The sequence below is a fragment of the Bombus huntii genome, chromosome 14, assembly GCF_024542735.1.
Source record: "Bombus huntii isolate Logan2020A chromosome 14, iyBomHunt1.1, whole genome shotgun sequence".
In the NCBI taxonomy this organism is placed as follows: Eukaryota; Metazoa; Arthropoda; class Insecta; order Hymenoptera; family Apidae; genus Bombus; species Bombus huntii.
Genome location: NC_066251.1, coordinates 1,945,302 through 1,971,221, shown reverse-complemented (window position 1 = coordinate 1,971,221; position 25,920 = coordinate 1,945,302). Strand labels below are relative to the sequence as shown.

The 25,920-nt window shown below is 40.0% G+C and overlaps 1 protein-coding gene across 1 annotated transcript in view; it reads right to left on the bottom strand.

Annotated features, from left to right (window-relative positions):
* Positions 1-25,920, bottom strand: part of LOC126872909 (E3 ubiquitin-protein ligase Rnf220-like) — a 201,987-nt gene that overhangs the window by 133,269 nt on the left and 42,798 nt on the right. The window contains exon 4 of the mRNA XM_050633167.1: positions 20,416-20,553. Coding sequence (XP_050489124.1) covers positions 20,416-20,553 — 138 coding nt within the window. The remainder of the gene's footprint in view (positions 1-20,415; positions 20,554-25,920) is intronic.

The window sequence follows — 25,920 nt, the reverse complement described above, 5'->3', positions numbered from 1 at the left end:
CTCGTCGCGAGTCATCGATTTGCGGAAAATTACAATTTAACGAAACGTCGACATTCTTAACGATGGTGACATCGTAAAACGAAGAACGAAAAGGTTCGGCACTGTACGTGGCAACGCGATTAAAAAAATCCAACGATTCTTCTACGTGGAATTGCGCACGGCAGGACGAACAAAGACCACAGCAACGATGCAAACGCGAATTAAACAGTCGATAAGATCGGATTACGAGGATACGTGGGGTGGGAGCGAAAAGCAGGGAACAAGAGTAGCAAAAGGCGGAAAGTAGAAATAAAGTCGTCGGCCGAAATTTATCTCGCGGACGTTTCCCCGTCGGGGTATCGCGATGTTTTCCATCTTCTCTCCGCTTCATAACTTCTTTTCAGGCTGGTCGGTCATTTTTTTATTAAACCACCGCTGCTATTTGCAGTCGGCTACGAGGAGCACGGTGTGTAACCCCCGAGATACGTATAACGTAGCCTTGTGGCAGCCGGGGCTACTTGGTGACAAACGTTCCTTTTCTCGTCTCGTAGCCGGCTCGGTGGCTGGCGCTGGCGCGTTGGCGCGCGCGTTTTTGCGCTCGTACGTGCGCAGCCTGTGTACCGTGGCAATATGGAAGATCATATGTCATGCAGAAGCCGGTGGAGGAGAAACAGAGGAGGGTGAGTCCACGCACACCCTCGTTCTCTTCGCATGCACACAAAAGCCGCGTACACGAAGTCAAACAGAGATGGCCAGAGGGAGAAAGAGAGAGAGAGAGAGAGAGAGAGAGAATAACACATGTAGAGACACGATGTAGCAGAGGTGCACGCTAAAAGAGAGACAGAGAGAGATGCGTACGTACATACGCGCGAGCCCTTTTGGTATACGCGTACAGTATACACACATATATAAGTAACGTTTGTAATCTGTGTGCACGTGGACCATAGCACGGTCGGCACTCACACGAACGGAGATTGAATTCCAGCAAACGGCGATGTAACGTCGCCGGAAACGAATAAGCCAAATAAAATAAATACTAAGGGCTTTCAACGTGTACCGGCGGTCACGACTCGCTGTGTACGCGTACACGCGGCTGCGTTTGTTTGCACGCGAGCTCGTGACTTTATGCGCGAGCCCGCGGAGTGATATACACGTTGTATAGGTACGTTCGTGTGGGTGTGTTACTGCCGAGCGTGCGGCTTATTAATCTGACGCTAAAGCGATAAAGCGGCTGCCCACGCGACAGCTACGATAGTACTTCATACGAGCACGACGACACTCTCCCTCTCCCCCTCTCTCTCTATCTCTCTCTCTATCTCTTGGTTTCTCGCTTTCGCTTACCAGCGACCTCTCTCTCTGTCTCTCTGTCTTTCTGGGTCGCACTCGCTCGCTCAATCTCTGCCCATCCACTCTGCGCTAACGATTCCGGCTATTATCGTCACCCTAAGACCCCAACCACCCTGCTGCCCTTCCTTCCTGCTCGCGTTCACCTGTCGCGATCTACTCGATCTATGATGCATTTTATCGGTTACGCGTTTTCATCCACCGATTGCTCGTCGATGGATCTTTCGACCACGTTTCCACGCAGGAGATTCCTAACGAGATGCCTAAACGAAGGATTCTTGGCAAGAGAGTACGAGAGAGTACGAGATCGTCTGGCGAGAAGATTCAGAACGATCGCGGTGTAGGCGATTACCTGGCGATGTTGATCCGTGTGACGTGTTTGAGCTGTTCGTTGATGACGAGATCGTTGACATATGTATAATTTTCTGTGCTGGGCTGGGTTAAATGCGTAGTAGAGATACTTGTATGTGGATATCAGTGTGTGGAGGTATGTGTGTGCGCGGCGTCTCGAAAACAGATGAATGTAAACAGATGAATGAAAGTCAGTCTGTTTACAGTCGGGTATAGAAGAAAGTGCCGAGACGCGTGCAAGTGTGTATCGATGAATATATAAGAAATCGTCCATAAAATATTACTATTCTAATGTTAATCCCAAGTATAAATTTAGTGTTCCTATAACATTATTTCGGCTTCAAAGATCCACGATTCTCAACAGAGATAATAAACTTACTTGTATGAAAAAATTGCAACAAGAAAGGATGTAAATAGTAGAAGATTTAGAGAATTATTAGCGTTGTCTGAAAATAGAAAAAATCCTTGTCTTCCACGGAGTCAGCGTAATATAAAAAAATGATTTCGGAAGAAGCATTAGACGCGCATGCAAACTATGTCACGCAGATAGAAGACGTTTAAAAAATAAACTCTGCTGTCACCCGAATATGGGTGACGTGGCAGCGAAGGTGTTAAAGTGGGACGATTTTAAAGACCCGCGAATGGTACGCGATACTTTACAGTTGTCGGGATCGCCACACTTGGAACGAAACAATTGGCCAATGCGGTGTAACGACAATTGTAATTTGAAGTTTAACGAGCCAAAGACAAAACGACGTAATAAAAATTGGCGTGGAAAGAACGCAGCGACGAAAGCAAATGCAATACGAGCCAGCTCGTAAATATTAGCAAATGGACGACCCTTGAATACTATTTTTTCTTTTTCCGTAGCGGGAGATTATCGATAACGAACGACGAGATGGAGAGACGGAAATGTTGACGCTACGATAGCGTTAAACAGATTCACGAGTTACGGCGTTTGTAAATCGCGTTTGAACGCGTGGGGAAAGAAATAGAATCGAAGGAAGTGAATCGGGTTAGAATCCCCCGTGTGCTATCGCACCGCACACGTACGTGGATTTGCGTGCGCGTAAGTGCGTCGTTTGCGAGAATTTGTCACCCTCCGAGCTGTTTAAACTACATCACCGGCAAACTTCTAACTTTTCCACTTGCCATTTTCAACGTTACATCGCGCACTTCCAACAGCTACTCTCCGATCAGCCAAAATTATTATATCGCAATTACAACGTACACGGAGAAAAATATCGTAGAATATCGCAGAACGAAGAAGCTACTTCGAAGAATGCAAAGATAGCCGCGCTTGAATCTTATACAGGGTGGTTGGTAATTGGTGGTACAAGCGGAAAGGGGGTGATTCTAGGCGAAAAAAGAAGTCGAAAATATAGAATAAAAATTTTTCGTTCGAGGCTTTGTTCTCGAGAAAATCGACTTTGAATTTTCGCTCGGTACGCGCGCGGTACGTTATAACGGATTTCAAAGTCGATTTTCTCGAAAACAAAGCCTCGAACGAAAAATTTTTATTCTACATTTTCGACTTCTTTTTTCGCGTAGAATCACCCCCTTTCCGCTTGTACCACCAGTTACCAACCACCCTGTATAAACATTTCATACGGCAGTCGCGATAACCCGATCAGAAAACTTGTCAAATTTCTGTGGTGGACGACGAGACGTGTTGTTGGTTAAATTAATAACGAGACTAGTTGATTTCGTTAACTACGTTTACAGATATTTTAACTGGATGCTATTCGTTGTAAGATTGCGCGATACTGCACTACCGATACTCATTACCGACACTGAGACTGATTCGTTATACTTATTCGCTCGACCGACGATCTCGATGATTCGATGTACCGATATTGATTCGCGTAACTGACGCACTGACTATGTCTGGAGAACATAATTGTCTATTTACACTGGTCGAGGGGGGTACTGAAAGGTTCGAACTTGTCGTCGGTTGTCGATTGCGCGTAGTAGCGAAATTGCTTCGTCCAGAGTTTGTTTATTGCGTTATTATGCACGTCGTACAGTGTTAATTCTCTGTGGTAAAATAACTACGTGAGGCACCTTCGAATCGAAACGTCCTAAGACGCATATGCCGCTAAGTTTCTAATCCGAGTAACGTAAAGCTTCTTTCTACAGAGAAGAGATGGAAGAAAATTAGAAATATCAGGTTGTCCGAAAAGTTTCTTTCGTTTCATGAAGAAATAATAAACAACACAACGTTTCTTGTTTTATATTATTTTGTCGAATAACGTACGATCGATTCTGTTCCGTCGAGATAAACACCGCGACGTTTCACAGACTTGGTTCCACGTTTGTACGTTGTACAAATTTACGAAAGAGAGACATTTTTCGGCCAACCTAATACCTGGCAAGCATAGGAAATAGAAGTAGGTGCAGCCACGTACGTTCTAAACGCCATACGGTAAAACGTTCCATTATATTTTTACAAGGAAATTCTATCCGGTCGAACGAAAGCTGTTAAAATATCAGCGACAAAAATACGCGTGATCGATCAAATTTTCTCGCGGACCCAGATCGGTCAATCCGAGATATCTAACCCAATTGTCGACGAAATTAAAATTTCTCTCGCCTACCGCATAAAACATTTGCATCTGGTAATCGCGCGACCAAAAGATCCGATTGAAAGGAACGATCGAAAAGGAGTAGAAATATCAAGGAAGAAAGCTCGAAAAGAATCGTGAGGAAGAACGAACGAGCCGCGCGTTCGAGGACGCGATACAGTGGTAAAATGGAGGAAACTAAATCAGTGGGAATTCCCCGTAGCCGCTTACGGATTCGCGTATGCGCGTACATTTAACCTGGCACATACACGTTCCAACGTTCCGTGGTTGCGCGTTATCGTTTCGAAAATCTCTAAACAGCTCTCATCGTCCCTCGAAAGCCAGCCCTATCCGTCAGCGCTATCTCCTGCCGCCTTGCGCGCCTCCAAACGCACAACGATTGTTTTCCCTCCGATCCACTTTTCCGTCCTTTTCTTTTCCACGCCGGTGTCCTCCCCTACGGCGAGTTTAAAGAAAATCGGTGAAAATTTAAAGCGCTTAGCCCCCTTGCTGGCCGTGACACGTGGGGGTTGGTGGTTCGTGGTGGTAGCCAGGGAATCGAGGAGAGGGATGGGTCGACTGTTATCGCAATGCTTATCGTGTGTGAGGGGCTTAGGTGGATTCCGCTGCACCACCACCACTGTTACGATGCCTCGCACACCGTCACCATACTACCAAATATACTCTCACCCAATCACCGCCAACTATGACCACCCTGATATCGCCACTACCCCCATCCCTCTATTACACCGCCAACCTCTGCCCCCATCCACGGTTACGACCTGCTGACAAATAGTAACGTATCGTGATTATGCTATGTTTGCACCGACATCCATCCATGGTGAAAGATGACGCGTGTTTTACGTAAACGCGGACCAACGTGGCCAAACGCTGTGTACCTGCAATACCGATCGGCAATCTCCTACTGTTCCGATCATCCGGCAAATTTCCACCAACGTTGCGTTTCGTTGCCATACGATGAATGTGTGCTTGCGATGCGATTTGTTCTCCGCTGGTAGCGGGGCAAGATCGTAGCGGGAAAATTTGCGAAAGTTACGGGCTGGCGACAAGATAACGTTCGATTCGGCTTTTGTCAGCGCTGTTGCGATGATTTGTAGCGGCTTGCTGCTCGTGGGTGTTAAGATGTTTTTCGCTGTTCCACCATGGTGGAACCAATTTCTAGAGGTTTATGCGTAGAGGGCGGTTGGTCGGTGAGGTTTAACACGTTCACTGCCACGTGTGTTTTCAAAGAAATCTCCGTCAGGCCACGCGTACAGCAGTACCAAGCGTTCTCTGCTAGGTGCTGCCATCGATATTTTAGTAATGCGAATCGCTCAAGCGGTGATCTCGAGAATGATCTTTCGTTTCGTTTGTTCGCAACGTTAAAACCACTAGCTGTTGTCGAATATAACGAAGGAAAGTGTGCTATAGGTTATTCCGACCAAATGGTTTCTTATGCCACCACAATCAGAAAAGGAATCAAATGGCACGGAAAACTTGACATTCGATTCTTTCTGGGAATTTCTGTTGTAAACGCTTTGACGGTTTACAAAATTGCAACAAGTAAAAATATAGATATTAGAATATTTAGACGATTATTAGTTGCAAAATTATTAAGGTTGTCTGAAAATACAAAAAATCCTTGTCTTCGACGGAGTCAGCGTAATATCGCCGTTCGGAAAAATGATTCCGGGAGAAGCATTAGACGCGCATGCAAACTATGTTATGCGAATAAAAGACGTCGAATGGACCGAACAAAGGCACGAAAGAATTTGAAGAAAACGACAACTTATTGTCCAAATTGTCCTGACCAACCCCAGCTATGTATAGAATACTTTAAAGTTTTACATTCGTGTTAATCGCTGAAGAAACTTTCGTCGATTAGACGGTGGATAGTGCGATGGCTGGCGTTTCATTTTCGCGCAAAGGCGAAACGACGTTAATAACGAAATTAACGTGGTCGCTGCAAGTAAAAAGCCGCTTTTCGCGCAGCTTCTGGCGAAACGTCGTTTAATCACAGCGAATGTGTGACAAACGTGGCTCTTTCTCTTCCAAACGTTGTGACTAACTGTTAGTTATATTCCATGGAAAGGTGTAAGCATCTACGTACTTTTAAGCGATAGGGCGTGATTTCAATTTCTCTTTCATTTCGTTTTCTATTCAGGATTTTGGCTCGACATATACGTCGATTAAAAGGAGATAAATTTCCAGATGAAGAAGGAAATAGGAATCGTCGAAGCGAGAGAATAACGTTGAGCGTGGATATGTCGAATTTTGCTGACTGTCGTCTCGAGACGGAGAAAGCGCGACAAGTTGGTCGATTCTTGGAAAGACGGTAAGGGCTGAAGGATGATCCTAATTCTCAACGACAGCGTTTCATTTACGGAGAGAGCGCATCTGTTCCCTGGATCGATGCTTGCAGATTGCACGAAAGATATAATTTTCTAATAGCATTACGAGTAACCCTGTGTGTAATAATTTTCTAATTATCAAAGAATTAATCGACCGAGCGACTGGCCGCGCAAACACGGTACTCCGGACGTTGCAATTGTATGCAAATTTTGGAGATAAACGATACATATGCGGAAAAATAAATGACAGCCGCGGTGCAAGTCGAAACGACTCGCGAATGGTTGATCAGAGGCAACGTAACCATTAGCGAATAAATCGAATGTAAATGCTAATTATTAGCGAGATCGTGGCCATATCACGCGCCAAAGATACTTTCGATTTGAACGAAAGTACGAAGAGCGAAAGCTGGAAAGCGGCTAATGAATTTCGACGAAACACGGAATGGACCAAAGGAAAATATTCTCTGCCTGTGCGTGGTAGCGCTTTTTCGACAAGTTAAGTAGGTCAGTGGCTGTACAATACGCTGGAAAGTAACAAAAACGCATTGTTATGTGATTTTAACTAGCGGAGATATGGTCGATCAGTGTGAGCCGTGTTTGATTCGCCACGTATACAAGCATTGCCGATATACCAGATAACGAGTTGCAAAAGAAAGAAAGGAGAAAGAAAAAAAACGCTATGGTGAAAAAAAAATGCAGGTTATACAGGAAATGGATATTGAAACGTGTATTTGTTAAAAAAGGAACGCAGGCCGGATATTGAAATATGTTTTCACGAGACTGTTTTCGATCGTCGCGTTCGGTCTTGAACAAAGCAAACAAATCAGCAGGGAATGCAAAACATTTTGCAGCCTGTTCAAAGAGCATGTAACGTTCGCCTCTTTCGTTACGACCTAAAGAGCGCAGATTAAGTTTGGTATACATTCGATGGACAAAAACGAACAGATTTCATTTGCTTCTCCGCTTCGTGTTTCGCTAAATACGCTAGTGCGAACAAATAAAGAAGCAAAGAATTTTTTAATCGATAGGATAATGCACGAGACGTGAAAGAGAAAAAGTGCGTCGTACGTATACGAGGAATAAAAGAAAAATTTAATTTTTATTTACCAGGTTCATAGGTTAGATCATACCTGATTCGATAAAATAATTAAAAAATAGAAATTCCTGTTCGCGTATTATCATCTTATGAGACGAAAGAAACTTTCCGGACAACGTAATAGTAAGGCGACTTACGAACAAACTGTGTGCTACCAAAAATGCATTGAATAATTGAACCATCAGAAATACAGAGGCGAGTTAATTCGTCGTATAAAAATGAATATCGTTTGCATAAAACATTATAATAATTGTTGTTCATCTACTATCACCTTATGAAACGAAAGAGACTTTCCGGACAACCTAATAGTAAGACGACTTCCAAACAAACTGTGCTAACAAAATGCATTGAATAATTGAACCACCAAAAGTACAGAGGCAAGTTAATTCGTCGTATAAAAATGAATATCGTTTGCATAAAACATTATAATAATTGTTGTTCATCTACTATCACCTTATGAAGCGAAAGAGACTTTCCGGACAACCTAATAGTAAGACGACTTCCAAACAAACTGTGCTACCAAAAATGCATTAAATAATTGAACCATCAGAAGTACAGAGGCAAGTTAATTCGACGTATAAAAATGAATATCGTTTGCATAAAACATTATAATAATTGTTGTTCATCTACTATCACCTTATGAAACGAAAGAGACTTTCCGGACAACCTAATAGTAAGACGACTTCCAAACAAACTGTGTGCCACCAAAAATGCATTAAATAATTGAACCACCAGAAGTACAGAAGCAAGTTAATTTGTGGATTAAAGGGAATATCGTTTGCGTAAAACATTATAATATTTCTAGGAAACATGATATACAGCACTGCGTATATTGTGGTCTCTAATGTAAGTCAATAAAACAATATAAAATAAAAATTGTTGTTCAACTATTGTCATCTTATGAAACGAAAGAGACTTTCCGGACAACCTAATAGTAAGACGACTTCCAAACAAACTGTGTGCCACCAAAAATGCATTGAATAATTGAACCACCAGAAGTACAGAGGCAAGTTAATTTGTGGTACAAAAGAGAATATCGTTTGCGTAAAACATTATAATATTTCTAGGAAACATGATATACAGCAATGCGTATATTGTGCTCTCTAGTGTAAGTCAATTTTATTCCAATGTAAATCGACAGATCCTTATCGAGATGCGTATCGGTTGAAACATATCGACTAACAAATACGTAGCGTTAACATCTGTGTGGTACGATACAAAAAAACATCTGTGGTAGAATATGAGAAATATACTTTAAATCGAAAACCAATTTTTTCTGGTTTTTTTTAAACGAATATTGTTCGTTCGCTTGTATATGTGACATCGTTGTATTTTCATATATTAGGTTGTCCGAAAAGTTTCTTTCGTTTTATGAGGAAATAATAGACGCACAATGTATTTTGTTTCATATTATTTTGTCGAATTACGTACGATCCATTTTGTTCCGTTGAGATTAACAGTGTGACGTTTCACAAATTTGGTTTCACGTTTGTACGAAGGTGCACTATTGTAAAAAAACAAATTTGCGAAAGAAAGATACTTTTCGGACAACCTAATATATAGAATTTTAATTCTTCAACTTGGAAATACATTTCTAAATTTGTCTTCGCTTTTCCAATTATCTTCATAAAAATTATAAACTCGCGTAAAATAGATCTTCTATGCAATTAATTAATTTCCATTGGAATATATACTTCTCGTACTTTGCATATTAAAAATCTGAGTATTTCGTTAAGTTGCGTGGCAGGTGAAATACTTGGAGGGAAGTAGAGAAAGAAGAGGCAGTTCGATATTTTAATAAAGAATATTGCAGAACGTCGCAGCACACTTACTTAGTCACACCGAACGATTACGATAAATTAACAGATCTCATCTTATTCCCCGCCGTCTGAGAAGAAAATAGCCGTGGATTCGCTGTCTCTTCCCCCTTCCCAGCTACTTTCTCGATTTTAATTACCAGTTTAATTAGTCCTGGCCAAAGAAATCCAGTTCATCGTTCGTTCGATCGTCTCATAATTACACGATACATCACCGAAATTTTGATATTTATTCGATGCTGCTATTTATCTGTTGATTTCCATTTGCTTCTTTGTTAACGCGAAAGTTTCCTTTCAAAGTTCCACCGTTTAACGTTCGATGGTTTTAAGCACAAAGAAACTGCTTCTATAATTTCAGCGTAATACTTAAACGAGAGACGAATCGATCGTCATTTTTGAATTTTTCTTACCACACTGCGACGAATCCTCCGTCAATCTACGTTTACGCGACACGTTCTTGCTATTTTTGCTCGTACGATATTACACGCAATTTACACACACTTTGCGGACACCCGGTTTATCAGAGAGACATAAAATCAGGAAATAATAAACGTTCGAATAGGATACGATCGAATGGGAAAAATTTCGCATAATTATCGGGCAATAAGAAATAGCAGGAACATTTTGGTGGAAAAAATCTGCCATATCGGGTATTCTAATGATGGAGCGAAAAGAAAAATTACCGAATGGTAAATAAAATTCGATAAATTCGTGGGATTGATACAGTGAAAAATGAAAAATACGCGAACAACGTGGCGAAGAGTACTCGAATAGCCTCAGCCCCGTTTACAAAACCTGTCTGTAACGCGCACGATTAAAAACACGTTGCATAGCAAAACTCTGCGGTTCATTTTAATGCGGGTGAAATGCAACAGAGCAAAAACTGCAGCTAAAATATGCCGGAACGATGCATAATGCATTCTGCGATAAAATATGAATTTATGCGCGTGCTGAGTTGCACTGTTTCGATTCGATCGACGATTACAAAGCTCCTCTGACCTCTGTAACGCGTGTAATTTTCACGGAATAATTCCGATTAAATTTTGAACCGCTCAGGATACGCACGCACAAATATCATCAGCGTAATCCATCGAAAAATACAAAGCGCGCACTTTTGTTTGTTATTCTCTCTCTTGTATTGGCAAAAATGTGCCGCAACACGTTTCTCATATCTGTTTTTCCTCGTCGGTTCTGCATATTCTTTCCTTTTAAATATTCTTCCCATCTACATTTAGTAGTGCGGCAAATAAATATAACAATTTTCATAAATACCTGGCGATAATTAGAAAAATAACAAATAAATAAACAAACGAATTCGTCCCAAGGATCGTCAAATTTTTCTTCCCCTTTCTATCCTTCAAATTTCGACAATGCTACATTATGCAGACAGAGCTGTTAATAGTTTACGGTTTATCTGTACGAAATGTTTCGCGTGTTTCCATAGAAATGGATTACGCACGCTGCCATTATATCTCGTGCTACGTGAAAATGCTTCGAATCTATTCGCAGAATGTCCTAAAATATTCCTAAAATACTTTATTCGACAAAATTCTACGCTGAATTTTATCCAACAAGTTAAAATACTCTTTTTTTTAATAAATCCATTACATCCATTTACCGGGAAACTACCACTCAAATAACAGCTGTTGGAATACAACGATATCAATCTTATACAGACACCTACACAGGCATTTGAACAGGACACTTGCACAGGTCGTACTCACTACTGTATAGAGAGTGGGGTTGAAAATCTTTTGAGGGACCATGGGTCACTACAGTCAGTCTGAGAGTGAACTGTCAACAATCCACAACACTCGCTTATATTTGAAATACATTTGGTTCTGTATTTCTGTTTAATAAATATCACCTAATATCATCTCAACATAAACATCGTGTCTTCCGCAGATTATTTATCTTAACTTTAAGATTAAATTCTAACAACAGCAAATAAGACAAATTACAAACTACAAAAGACAAAGGTGACCTCGTCATTACGACCTAGCGATACAATCCGCAGTCACTTGGTTTCCAAACATGGATAGAAGACTGAAAAGGAAACACCCAGCAGACCTCGCAAAGGACACAACCTAGCAAACACGAAGATGGTATCCCACTGGGGGTAGCCACCCACATGATAATCAAACAGCTAAAAAATTCTACCAAATGTCCAAACTGGACAAATTGTGAATGTAAACAATTAAATAAAAAAAAAAAACTTAGTTTCCAGCCTAATAGCATCCACAATAGCATCCTTTCGACGTACAGCGTTGATCGAGCACCTCAATAAACAGCTGAACAGCTGAACCGACGACTCTCCAAAGATGAACAGGTTGCCCGATTGAATTTCAACAGCTGAATTTCAACGAACGAAACAAATTTCAGTGAAACGGATAAAGAGATACGAGCGTGGTCGGAAGAAGCGTGAGAAGAAGACGAGATTCGACGAGAAGCCGCAAAAGCCGGCGTTTCGGTGCAACGCGATTACCAGCAGTACACCACAGTGTACTAGGAAAGGCAGTAACTCGGGACGAAAACTGGCCACGAGGATATTAAGAAGCAACATGGTCGCCGTTAAAATTTATATATTCCTCGGCTCCATTGCCCACTAACTGCGGCACACCTTTAAAAATACCTGGCGTGGTCTACCGAGCCGGAAGGCGGCCTGTGAACCGGCTTAATCGACCATCTTCTGGTGCTGTACCGAAAAATTTGCCGCGCGTAACATCTACGACTTTTCTTAAGATCGCCGAAGCCCTCGCGGAACACTAACAACCCTCGTCAAAGCTTCGAACGTCCGGTTTATGACGCGACCGGTCTTTGCAGATTTTTTCGCTCTGCGAATCTTCTGCCTATTACTTTCCCTCGCTCTTTGATATTGTTTACACGAGGAGTTTGATCGCACAAAGAAATAGGCAACCGAGTCATCTGCCTTTGAAAATGGAAATATCGTCGATTTCGACGAATCAAAGTTGCGTTACAACGCGTTAACCCTTTGCACTCGGAATTTTATTTCCATTTCGTTAGCAGCTGCTGCCAACGCTTTCAAGTGTTTCCTTTGAAATTTACTTGAACTAAAAAAAATATGAGAATTTAAATAAATAAAGGAAGAAAGAAATTCACTTAGATACCAGTTTTATTCGCGTTATCGTCGTATTTTTTAAGCGTGTGACGTATCTCGAAACAATTTCCAGAATGCGATCCTGCTTTTCTTTCGCACGTTCCACGAAAAAAGATGGCAATGAAAGAACGTCGAGTGGGACTCGACAAAGGAACTGCCGAGATAAAAACTGACGGCCAGTCACACTCGACGCAGCAGTGCAAAGGGTTAAACGTTTTTCTATTTTTATTAGCAACAACCGTAAGCTTTCGCGATAACGCGAAGTTTCCAGGTTCGACGATTTCGTAGCCTTTGGAATTTGTTTGGAAATTGTTAGGAAATCTTGCAAGTTCTATCTTCCATGCTATTTGTCTATGCAGGTACTTGTTAAAGCGGTGCTTGTTGATCAATTAATAATTAGCGATAAAAGTCGTAACGAATGCATCGAGCAACGTGACAAACTACGAAAAGCTGATTCCATTTATGTGAAAAGTAAAGATAAAAAAAAAAAAAAAAGAGAGTATTTATCTTTTGGGTTATTCGCGTAAATTTTGACAAAATGTAATCTCAACCGTTTCAAGTGTTATGAATTTCCAACGTATTTCGAACATATAGCTATCATCGTGAAAAATATGGAAACTGTTTCTATTTCGTATAAAACACCTCATTTTTGTTATCGCGAAAATTATTTTTAATAAATTTCCTTAATTTCCTGTCATCGATACAATCTTTTTCAACTGATTATTTTATCACCTGCATTTTTTCCCCGATCATTGATTTCCGATTAAAACCTCCTACGTACAGTATCTACGATATCTTTTAACTTTCTGTCGATTGGTCGACAAAATTCCGGAAACACGCGACGTATTAAGTGAAACGAGGAAAAACGTATCTCTGGAATTAAAAACTCTGGAAATGAAGATTTATTTACGTGCGTCATAATCGACAGGAATTAACAACTCTTATCGATCCCTGTTAATATATGCGCGACACGACGCGTTAGAAATGTATCTTCCGAATCCACTGATAAATTGTTCTCACCAGCAATGCATGCAAATAACATTTCTACGTTCTTAAGTTCTTTCTCTTCTAATTAAAAACTTCGTCGTAACTGAAAGTGTGTCCTAACGTGGAGGGCAAGGACTATGAGAAGAAAGATAATAAATAACAATAATAAATAATTAGAAGCTGCATGACACGTTACTGTCAAGCAACTGCGGTTTTACCAATAATTAATTTATCGTATCGTTAATTTAATTTCTTTTTTTTTTTTTTTTTTTTTTGATCTTACTATTCACGTAAAAATAAATAAAGCACATAGCTATATATATACACACATATATATGAATGCGATAGATTGGTATCGATTCTAGAAGAGATAGTAATTAATTTGCAATCGAGCATCGCGGTAAAGAGGAGAACCGTGAAATATTCATTTTAATACATAGTATATTGTGTCAAAGGTTGAAAAAATTGGATGAAAAATAATTACAGGTGCGCCGGGATTCGACATAAACACAAGCGTGTTTCCCCTCTAACAGATATTAAGATTGATTTCAATTATCATTCATGGTGTTACGCAAATTTATACAGAAATAAAAAAAAAAAATGGCAACAGTTTACAAAACACGGTAATAAAACGAACGCGACTGTTTAAAATGAAACACGATTCGTTGGAATATTTATTTAAAACCATAACGTTTAAAAAGCATACAGGAACACGGTCACAGTAGAAACATATCGAACCAACAATATTAGCTATATAATTGAATATTGATCGAGGTGCTAAAAGTGTTGGCAATGTTGTTAAAAATGAATTGAACAGTGAATAGGATCGCGTAATTAAAAAATTGCTTTTTAAATACTATTTTATCGCGCCAGACAATATCTACGTATTAAAATGAAAATGAACAACTACTACAAATAACAACTATATATTTTTTTTAACGCAGTTAATCATAGTCCGTCGTATTTATTATCACTGTACTTGTACTCGTGTTCGTTCTAATAACTCGCTGCTTAAATTTTCCTTTCGAAACGCACAGTTAATTATTAACTTGGTGACAAAACGATCGAACGTTTCTTAATCTGCTTTGCATTTTTTATATCGCGTTACATCGTAGAAAATAAATCGGCCTCGTTCTTCCATTATCATTCTATTCATCGAGATGTCTGGATAAAAATAATACGAGTGGTTTAATGGTCAACAGTCTGTCGAACATTGTTCTCCTCTCTTATCTATTTATTTCATTTCTACGCTCTTTATTCTTTACTCCCAAGGTCGACGATAAACACCCTATCCAGCCTGCCACGGAATATTTAATTAGTTTTTCGAGCAGAGACAGTTGCCGTCCATAAATGTTAATTGCAGATGAAGTGGTAATAAGAAGCCCCCTAGTCCTCGCCAAGCCACCCTTCTCGCACCCCTTAATTCTTACACCGCTTAACGAGTAGCCGCAAATATTATGCAAGGAAACCCACTGTACAGACATTTTTCTCTCGTTTACGACTCTCTGCGCATCGCGCGAAGTGCATAAACGCGGATATTATCAGCGATCCATTGAATATTTCTTTTAAATTACACCCTAAGATTAATTTATTTCAATCGTTATGGGTTTTCGTACGTATCGATTAATTGAGAATTGTGGAATTCGTTTTGAACAGAGCCAAAGACGCGAAATTGATGTACCAAAGAGGATAAGTGTGAGACATTTTTCTGTCCAATGTTTCATTTTTATTTCTGTCGAATAATCCAAGTTCAAGTCGAGGTCTGTGTCGAGTATATTTTTGGTTTCAATTCTAATTCACCGAGATTATAAAATTGAGAAGATGGATTTCGCGACGAGAATAGTACTCTGGATAAGATAAGGCAAGATATCGTAAAAGTAGTTTAATTGAAAGCCATTCAAAGTTGAAAAGGATCGCAAGTCTGAGACATTTTCCTGTCCAATATTTTCATTTTTATTTCTGTCGAATAATGCAAGTTCAAGTCGAGGTCTGTGTCGAGTATATTTTTGGTTTCAATTCTAATTCACCGAGATTATAAAATTGAGAAGATGGATTTCGCGACGAGAATAGTACTTTGGATAAGATAAGGCAAGATATCGTAAAAGTAGTTTAATTGAAAGCCATTCAAAGTTGAAAAGGATCGCAAGTCTGAGACACTTTTCTGTCCAATATTTTCATTTTTTTTCTGTCGAATAATTGAAATTCAAGTCGAGGTCTCTGCATATTTTTGGTTTCAATTCTAATTTACCGAGATTATAAAATTGCAACGAGAACGAGTATGTTAGATAAGATAAGGCAAAATATTGTAAAGGTAGCTTAATAGGAAGCTATTCAAAGTTAAAAAGGATCGCGCGCTTAAATATAGTTAAAAAAAATATTTTATGCATTTTCAAGCTGCGTCAAATGCTTCGTACGTTCGTACAACAAGCGACGTATTTAAATTTAATTCGAGTAATTAACCAAGACAGCATATTCGTATTCAATAAAATATATACAGAATCTTCTATTTTTCTTAAAGAACGACATCGAGAATCTACGAGAAACGAAATGTACGCGTGTCTATAATGCGAAACAGCGTGCGTTTCTTGACGTATTATAGTCGAATCGGAAAACTAAAATTGGAATAATATCGAAAAATACAGGGAAACGCGCAGCAAGCGACAGATTCGGGGCGCGATCGCTGTAAAAACCAAAATCTCCCGTCTGTGTATCGTGAACGCTCTTAGCCAGCCGGGACGAGCTCGAAATCGTGGAAAAATCGTTTGAAGCTGCGAGGCGAGAAGAGAGAAAAGATGCGAGAAAAATCACTGACGATCCTCGGTGGGCGATAGAGGGATGGGGATATGGCCAGAGGGGTCGTAGTAGCAAAGGCAGAAAGAACGGAATTTAATTAAGTAAAATTACTGTCGCGCGAAGAGGCGAGAAGCAAACGGGGCGAGGAGGACCACGGGGTGAGAGGATGTTGGCCGAAAAGGTGGCGATGCAAGACGTTACATGGAGACCGGCAGAGGGGAAACGGCAGAGAGACCGGCATAATGATCTCATCCCTCGATAAAAACCTAGTAATAGAAAGTAAACGAATTCAAACAAGGTGGAAGCCGCGTTTCTTCTTTTCTTTCTTTAAAGCTGCTCCGGAAAATCAAAGAGTCTTTCTATTTGTAATTTTTTAGCTAAGTTACATTTTGGTAAAAGTAAGCAAACGTCGGTATAATTATCGACGATGGTATAGCGATCGCTTTATCTTTCTTTGAAGTTTAACAGGTTTCTTTGGAATCGATTTTTCGAACCATCTAACGCGAATTTTTCGTACAATCGTCCGACTGATCTTCTAATTTTTTGTATTCTTTCTCGCTGAACCTGCTTGTTGTATTTGTCGAGGTTGAGGTTGAGGTTGTCTGATTGAGCAACGAGTGGATGAATTTGTAATAGAAAAGTATATCGAAACAAATATAAGTACAGGCATAGTGTGTGAGGTGAAAATCAAATAAATTGTTATCATAAAGTCCTGCATAAAGTCCTCATATTCTGGAAACTACTTTAGATAAAAAATTCCAGGCGAAATTCATAGAAATGTACTTTTTAGACAATTTAAACTACATCGATAGTTTTTTGCATTATCGCTGCGAAAAAATATTACTTGGATTTGTTTAAAAAACTGCTTAAAGAAATAGAGGTTGTATTATTATTTAATATCCATCATTAATCATTCAACATTTGTCAATAAATAATTTCTCGTTGTAAAATTCAAGTGTAGCATTTGAACGTGTACTCAGGCCCAGCAAAAGGTCACGCCGACTCTGCCCAAAACATACTGTATATTCAAAGGTACAATAATATGCAGCTCTCAAAATATTTACAATATTTCTGCGTAATAGCAGTGTCCAGGTCACGGATGTACACAAATAAAGATGTAGAGTTTTTCTTGAATTAATTACTTCAACGATATTTATCGGTCCAAGGACGTTTTACGATACGCGGTGACCTTGACTATTTCGTATAAAGTTGAAATTCAAGTGGAACTTTAAAATACAACTGCATCTTGTTATGTTGGTTTCAGCCGAAGAGGAGGAACAATTGGTAAAATAAAGAATAATATTTTCGTAGTTTCGAGAGGAATGAAAATATCGTTGATGAAAAAATACACGCGTTTATCGTAGCCGAGCATATTCACGATCGTATTAGGCAGAAAAGGAAGAAGGGCTAAATAGGATCGGCGGAATTACCCGCTCCGTCTCAACCGGAGTACAACCAGGAACACACGCGTTCATCCCACTGGATCCATGCAATCACGCGAAACGACCATTTACGCCGCGTTTATGAAAAATAATATCTGCTCTCCGGTAAGATCCTCGTCGTCGTTTCAGCGCCAGGAGACGATCGAGGAGAGCGAAGAAAAAGCCGAAACGAGTCACTGTTTGTCGTCTTTGAAATTCACCTCTCATAGCCGAATCATGTGCATCCTAGCGAGTTATCGTCGAATACATAATTTAGAAGCCAGAAGGGGACTCTGTGTTTCCAGATCGAATTTTTTCGCCTACTTTTGCTTTGCTCTTCTCATTGTTTCTCATATAAGGTATCGCTTTCTTTCAGAATAGAATTACTTTGCACGTTGTATCGTTAAATCGATCGTTCCACGCTTTGTTGTTTCGTACTTTCGATCGTTTTTCATTAAAATTCCTACTAATTAATTTTCAGTACAATATCCCTTGTCTCGACGAAATGTTCCATCCGTCGTTTCGAAACTGAAGAGACAAACCGAGGTCTTTTGTCTTTCTTCGATACGTTTTAAAACACTTGGTCCGATATCTATTTCGTAACGATCTTTAAAAAGTATAATTTTATTTGACAAGTAAAAATCACGGAAACCGCGATATCTCAAAGTGTCTTAAAATAGAAAAAAAAAAAAAACAATGCCAAGTAGGGAATTTTAAACTAAACAGATCAGACAAATGTTCGTAGAATTACGTATTCGAGAATTTAGCAGATGGATGAAATTTTCATGTTACTCGCAGGTGTTTAGTTCTAACGTAGATGGTGTACGTAGCCGACGTTTAACCAGACTGCAGTCGGCTGACGAAAGCGCAAGCTCGTTTACAATCGGTCTTGTTAGATTTGTGGACACGAAGATGAGCATAGCTCGTAGGCTTAGTCCGTGCAAACGCGCAAGTCGATCTTGCAGCTGGATTTCGGGGATCGATGGCCGACTTTAAGCACAGCAGATTCGCGGCAATGAACACTAAAATCGATATCCTAAGCCGAAATTCATCAACGGGACGATATCGACTTTGAGAAGGACCCTTTAGATTTCAGATTACAGCTGTTCCGCGTTCGAGTAAATGGCAAACAATTCATCGAGTTACTTCTGGCCAGCCGAAATCACCAAAGCGACTGCTTCTTTTTATCCAAACCATTCGCATCGTTGAACATTTGCTAATCCACGTGAAGTTTATTTCGCTTAAATCGTTTGAAAAAATTGAATAAACCGTAGTCAGCGCGTTAAGAAGGTAACAGTCCTCGTTTCGGCGATCGTTAGAGTCGCTGTTAGTCAGCAAATACGTGACGGTAAATTTTTGGCTAATCTTCTAACTCTGCCATGCCGCATTACCCTACCGATCGAAGTTTGTTAAGCCTACTATATATCAGCACTCTGTTGGGAAATGTTAGAATTTGACGACGCACAGGCTTAACGTGATTTGTCGATTCCACGACATACAACGCTTGCTAGGTGCTACGACGATCGAATTACCTGCGTTTAATCGTTGTTTAGACGAGTTCAAATATCTGGCCGATGGTCCTCTTGGTAAATAATAATTAGAAAAATAAATCTTCCCAGTACACGTTCGTTATTCAATTAAGCAGCATAATAGATTGAAAATAGGGTTAGTTGTCCATCAAGCGAAAATCGTAATTGTCAGTGGTTAATATAGATATTTGTCGAAGAAATAATACTTATTTATAGATCCTTCGAATCCCAGATAGAACTACTCGATTCCTTTCGCATATTCCGTTCGTGGAATCGTTCAGTTTTCAGGACCGCGTTTAAGTCGTCTTTTACGCTTTTTCATCGCTAAATAGTAAACTTAGTAAATTCTTATCACAGCGAAAAATATAGCCTAAATGTATCATTTGTTGGTAAATCCCTATCGTCTGAATGGTAAACGAAATTTGTAATTTCGATCGACGATCAGCCGAGTAAATGGATTTTCAGAGAGTTTGTTTGAACGATATTGTAACAAACTCCCTTCGAAAAATTTAAATGTCGATCAATTTTCACTTAGATTTTAATTCGCGTAGACTATTACACGCCTAAACTCGATACGGAGTTAAATAGAATTCTTTTCTTGCAAATAAGGAGACAGACGTTTAAAGATCGCCCAAGGAAATGGCAATCTGATACTGGCGAAGATATTAGGTTGTCCGAAAAGTTTCTTTCGTTCCGTAAGACGACAATAGAAGAACAACAATTTCTGTTTTACATTATTTTATTGAATTATATTTCTATTATTACGTTCGTGCATAATTCAATAAACTAATATAAAAGGAAAAACACTGTCCCTCTATTATTTCCTTATAAAACGAAAGAATCTTCTCGGACAAGCTAACATATCGCGTTGGCCACTAAGTGATCGCGGAGTTTGCCATTTGGTGATATCGACAAAATCCGCAATCACTCAGTTGCCGATCGAATAGGAAGAAGCAACAACCTTAGGGATGAAATATACTTAAATGAAAGGGGACAGGGGATCGTGTGGAAGAGATCTGTTCTATCTGAGATCGTAGAGGCAATGAAGATGGCTGGTAGGCCTACCTTGGTCGAATACAAGGCAGCGGGTGGTCTTGGCAGCGAGTCCCGGGGGCAGAGCGAACCTGTAGGCCGGGCCCAGCGACAGCCCTAACCCCAGCCCGAGCGCCTCCGCGCCGCATCGGCCCCCGAACACAGGCCCCACTAGAATCACCCACATAACAACGGTCATCAGTCATCAACATCATCTATGCATTATAATATATATTATACAGCGGTCGTTATACATAGTATACACATTTACATCTATAGAGTTCATGCAAACTGTTTCGACAAATGTTAACATATTGGTTATTGTAACATTAATATATTATATACAGGGTGGTTTGTATAATTGGTGGTACAAGCGGAGAGGGGGTGATTCTAGGCGAAAAAAGAAGTCGAAAATATGGAATAAAAATTTTTTTTAATTTTTCCATCGAGACAACGAACTACAGTGAGATCCGTTGCAACGTACCGCACGCGTACCGAGCGAAAATTCAAAGTCGATTTTCTCGAAGACAGAGCCTCGAACGAAAAATTTTTATTCTATATTTTCGACTTCTTTTTTCGCCTAGAATCACCCCCTTTCCGCTTGTACCACCAATTATATAAACCACCCTGTATGTAGTGTTTTTGGAGTTTTGAAGAAGATTGTTAGAACTCTTTCTGGATATTTTTCAAACAATTATCATATCACGTGTGTTATTGCTCGAAAGTTTGGAATTATTTCATGAAGAAGGAACTTGGATTGTTCTTTTTTTTTTATAGAAAAGTGTGAACGAATATTGGAGCTTCGATATATCTTAACGTTAGAGGTAATAGTTTTGTCGTCTCACAAGTACTTTTGAAATAATCATCGGGAAAGAACTATTATTCGATTCAATGGAGTTATACGTATGTATCTCTGAAGCTGAAAGTTTACTGTTAAGTACGCGTTTCAAATACGTTTCTCGAGCGATGACACGTATCTCAATAGGAAATTCCATGGACGTTAAAAACGTGCGCTTATTAGACAACTTTGGCTTGAGTTTGAACTTGAACTTTGATCGTTCCAGTCAAAAGTAAAGGATTATTAATTTATTGCCAAGTTAATATCGATATTGGTACGTCGTGGTTGCTTTCACGAAACATTATATTGGTTTTTAGCATCGAGTCAGCACGTGGCATGGGGTTGATCACGAAAGACCCTTTTTCATCTGAAGCAATCCCATCATTGCGATTCATATCCACCGAATTAAAGCCACGATCAATGTTCTTCGCTATTCCTCTGTTAATAATACACAGAAATATCGCTGTCTCCTTAACAGCTGTACGTAACGATCAAAATTCCACGGGAAAATGCACATAACAAAACTACGAATCGAAGAATAACATACGAGTTATTCCTTGAAATAAATCTCTCGCTGACTCGATACGCGTTCCAGACGATTAATTATATGTCGATACGAAAATACAATACGTTAGATCTGCTAAAGGAAGAATAGCGGAAAGCTACTTCCGCTCGAAGAACAGGAACGAAATGATAGAAGAAAAAATCTTGCTGCAGTTCGACTACAATTCACCTGTCTCTCGTTGCGTTAATTAACGATACAAAAAAAGACGATAAAAGATAAGACGCAGCGTGGATATTGCACGGACTTTGCTCTCGTATTGGCTGTAATTATATTCGCGTAGAAGGGAAAAGAAAAAATTGAAGAAAGAAAGAAAGTAGACGAAGAAAGGGAATAGCTGTTCGAAAAAGGTATATTTTAGATTCGGTGGATAGAAGCACGTAGCCTAATATCGTGCCTAAGCCACAATCTAAATTCATGTTCGGAGAGGATAAATGCAGCGAGCATAATGCCAGGGGCTTAACACACTTTTAAAATTCAGCCTTTGAGATGCAGAACGCGGAGGTTCTCTTTCTTCGTTCCTTCCCCTCTTCCAGACTTTCGACTTTAGTAGCTTACACACTGATTAAGACACCCGATACAATTAGGCGGCGAAAAGAACCTCAAAGACGGTTCTCTTTACCTGCGCCTTTTGCCCCCTTAGTCGCCCGTATGAAAAATTTAACGGTCGCGTTAGCAACAAAAAAGCTTCTCCTGCTGCTTAAGAAATTTGACAGCAATCTTCTGGAACTTCGTCCTACCGAAAGATACCCGCTTAAACGCCAACCAAGTTTCGTTTCCAAACGTTATTTCTATTCATTCGTCGTTTTAAAGCGTCTTCATACCGAAAAGAGGGTGACTGTTCGCGTAGAAATAATTAAAACGGAAAAAGAGGAATATTCCTAATATCGGAATATTTGAAAAGTTCATTGGGAAACGCGGCAAGATTCACCAAAGATATCGTATCTGTGTGGTAGAATTATGATTCGTCTATTGAAGGTTTGTCTATTAAATGGCAACGTTGTGTACGTTACTTAACAAAGTATTGTATTCATTTTATGAAAATGTATCAGTTTTTCATTTTCCTTACACGACACATATCTTATACAACCATACAATTTTACAGGTTTGAACAGTTCTTTGCAAAGTACGTGGACCAAACCTTCTTCTATTTTCCGCGAGAAAGGGGCAATTTTAACGAATTTTGAGTTAAACGTCCTTTCGCAAGCTCTATGTGTACGTATTGAGAATTAAATTTTCTGAGTATTGATAAATAATTACGAGAAATTGAGGATTTCCATTCTTTGGAAGTTTAATCAGTTTAACCTGTTCTATACTGCTTCAAATTATAAATAAAAATTAGAAATAAAAGGAAGAATACAAGAGCTTTTTACGTCAATACGCGAGAAAATATAAACTCACTAGGCTATATATCGAAAAAAAATTCATTTTTACAGAAACGCTGAAACTCGATTCCCATTTTTCCCCCATGGTCCCTTCGCAATTCCCCGTGAATCCTTCATTCCTATTCCTTCGTCTTTTTTTCACCTTTCTAAGCTTTTACACTCCGGTCCTGGATACTCCCAACGTCAAACCTACTCGCCCTACCTACACTTTGATTTTTAACGATCGAAAACCCAGCATCGAACCTAAATCGATGCACGTGGTACGAAGATAATGGTTAACACCAGAACTACCGATAGTTAACACGAAGCTATTTCTACCAAAAACCAGTGAAAATGACTGGTTTTTAAAAAATACCTAATAACAGAACATTTTTATATTTATTGATTTATTGCTTTCTTACAGAAGCAATTCCACGTTACGAAGTACATCTTTGCTATTATCAATCCGTCTGAATCCACGATCCCTAAACGAGGATCGATAAATTTCTAAAATTGTAGAACCAGTCGTTTTCACTGCTGTGACATTTCTAATGTTAAACAACGAGCTTCGAATTACAATGTCTGCATGGATGAAACGGAGAATCGCTGGTGTAAGGTACTTTTATGGGTAAGAAAAATTCGATGTACATGGTGAAACACGAAGCGGACAGACAGGCTGATACAGGGTGTCAGAAATAGCCGAGACGAGGAGGTAGGGTAGAAAGCGAATCGACTAACAGTGCAAACAGGCAAGGAACAACGTCAGTCCTTGCACCGAAGCTAAAGCAACGAGTCTCGCTTTCTCGATGAATTATTCAAGGTTCTTGATCCGGTCTCTCAACCGTATAAACCGACAGACGGATTCCCGTCCTCTCAATCGACCAGCTACCGATTTTTTCCTTCTTCCAGCTCCGTTTTCTCTCTTTCTCTCTCTTCGTTCCCCTACGTTCTGACAGTTCTCTCCCTTCTTGCGAGTATGTCGACCAGATTAAGATCGCAGAATCGGTTGTCAGCTGCGGTGATCACGATGCGCAACAATCGCACGGTTCACAATCGTTTTGTGCGCCATGTTAGGCAGTCCGCACTGTTTTCCCAAGTTCCACTTTTGCTTCGAGCTTCTCCGTTTTTTCTTCTTTTTCGTCGCGTTCTTCTTCATTCATACGATTCTTCGCCGATTTATCACGAGACGATGGATGGGTCGTTTGAAATTTTTCCGCAAATGTAGGCAGATTCGACGCTGCACGATCGGCCGATCATTGTTTTCGCGCGAAAGATTACAAAGACGAATTGCAATGATTAAACCGATTTTAAGAAAGTCCCTGTCGTCTCGATTAGATTTCTATTTGAAGGAATTTGAAAGAGCGAAGATGCGTGAAATGCAACGTATTATACGAAGATATAGAAAATTATATTTCGTGCAATTGTACTACTAAAGGTTCTATTTATACAAAACGAACCAGTCACGTTACAAGGAAATCGTCGCTAAAGATCACAATTACGAATAATGGAACTTCGTACGAACGAAAGAAACTGAAAACTTCCTGGAAATATTTGATCAAGCGAAGTATCGACGTGTGACTCAAAAAATTCGTTGAAATTAAAAGCAGCAGAGATATTTGAATTCTAAGAAAGTGCAATTGACGACAATTTCAACTACATTTCGATGCGAGCCGTAGCAAGTTTCTTGCTAATACAGCAACAGTGCGAAAGGATGGAAGGCAGAGATAACGCGATTTCCGTGGTCGTTGTAGAATATCTGAAATACGATTCAACGCCAATGATCTGCACGTCCTGCGGATGCATCAAAGTGCAGATGCAACAACGACGAGGCTCTACGTGCATGAAAAAACGAGGTCGTTTTTTCGCAAGGATGAACATCGCAGGGAAGGAAGACAGTTCGGTTACTCTGTCAGAGAACAAGTAGCAGAGAACGAGACGTTCAGACTGGAACCGGAGAGTGGATTGCGTTGCGACGAGTTAGCCGGCTCGATACCCGGCGTGAGACCTTTTCAGCTACGGCACGATATCGAAATGAAGATATACACGAAGAGCGGAAAACAATGATAACAAGGTGGAAAGAGAATCGAGAAGCGGCGTTCAACGTGGCAATCATTTGTTGCGGCAAATTACTTCCATGATAAAACTCGATCAAATAAAAATTTATAAAACGATTCTACGATATGAGAAATACACGTAGGTAGATACGCGCTCTGTATCTAAGAAAATACCGATCGTATCGTGGAGGAAAGTCGGAAAAATTTCCTGACGACGAGAACTGATCAAAGAAGACTTTGTTCGACGCGTGATTCAAAAAATTCGTTCAAACGAGAAGATACAACGATACAGGAATTTGAACAAATCAGCGTACAATCAAACAGTGGATCGACGAGTGTCGCCTGTTTGTCGGAATCGAGTTATACTACGCTCTGAATTTACGCTATAAACGCATTTGCTAATTTTACAGTTTGATGTATTTCTATGTGACGTCTATGCGCAACATATAGCGCAGCGAGGAAAGTTATTGGTTCTTCGATCGGCTGCAAGTCAGAATGATAGAACGAAGATGGGAAAGGTGGACAAGGGCCATCGAAGCTGTTGGATGATAATCGACGTCGATTTTCACTGTAACAGCCGGCGTGTATCGATTGTGGAAAGACTAATGGCCAACGTGGTTAACCGTATTATCCCGCGGCGGAAGTCCGCCAGTTCAAACGGGGACATAAATAGCGGCGGTTCCCGAATCGTCCGTTTCAATATTAGTTTAACAATCACTG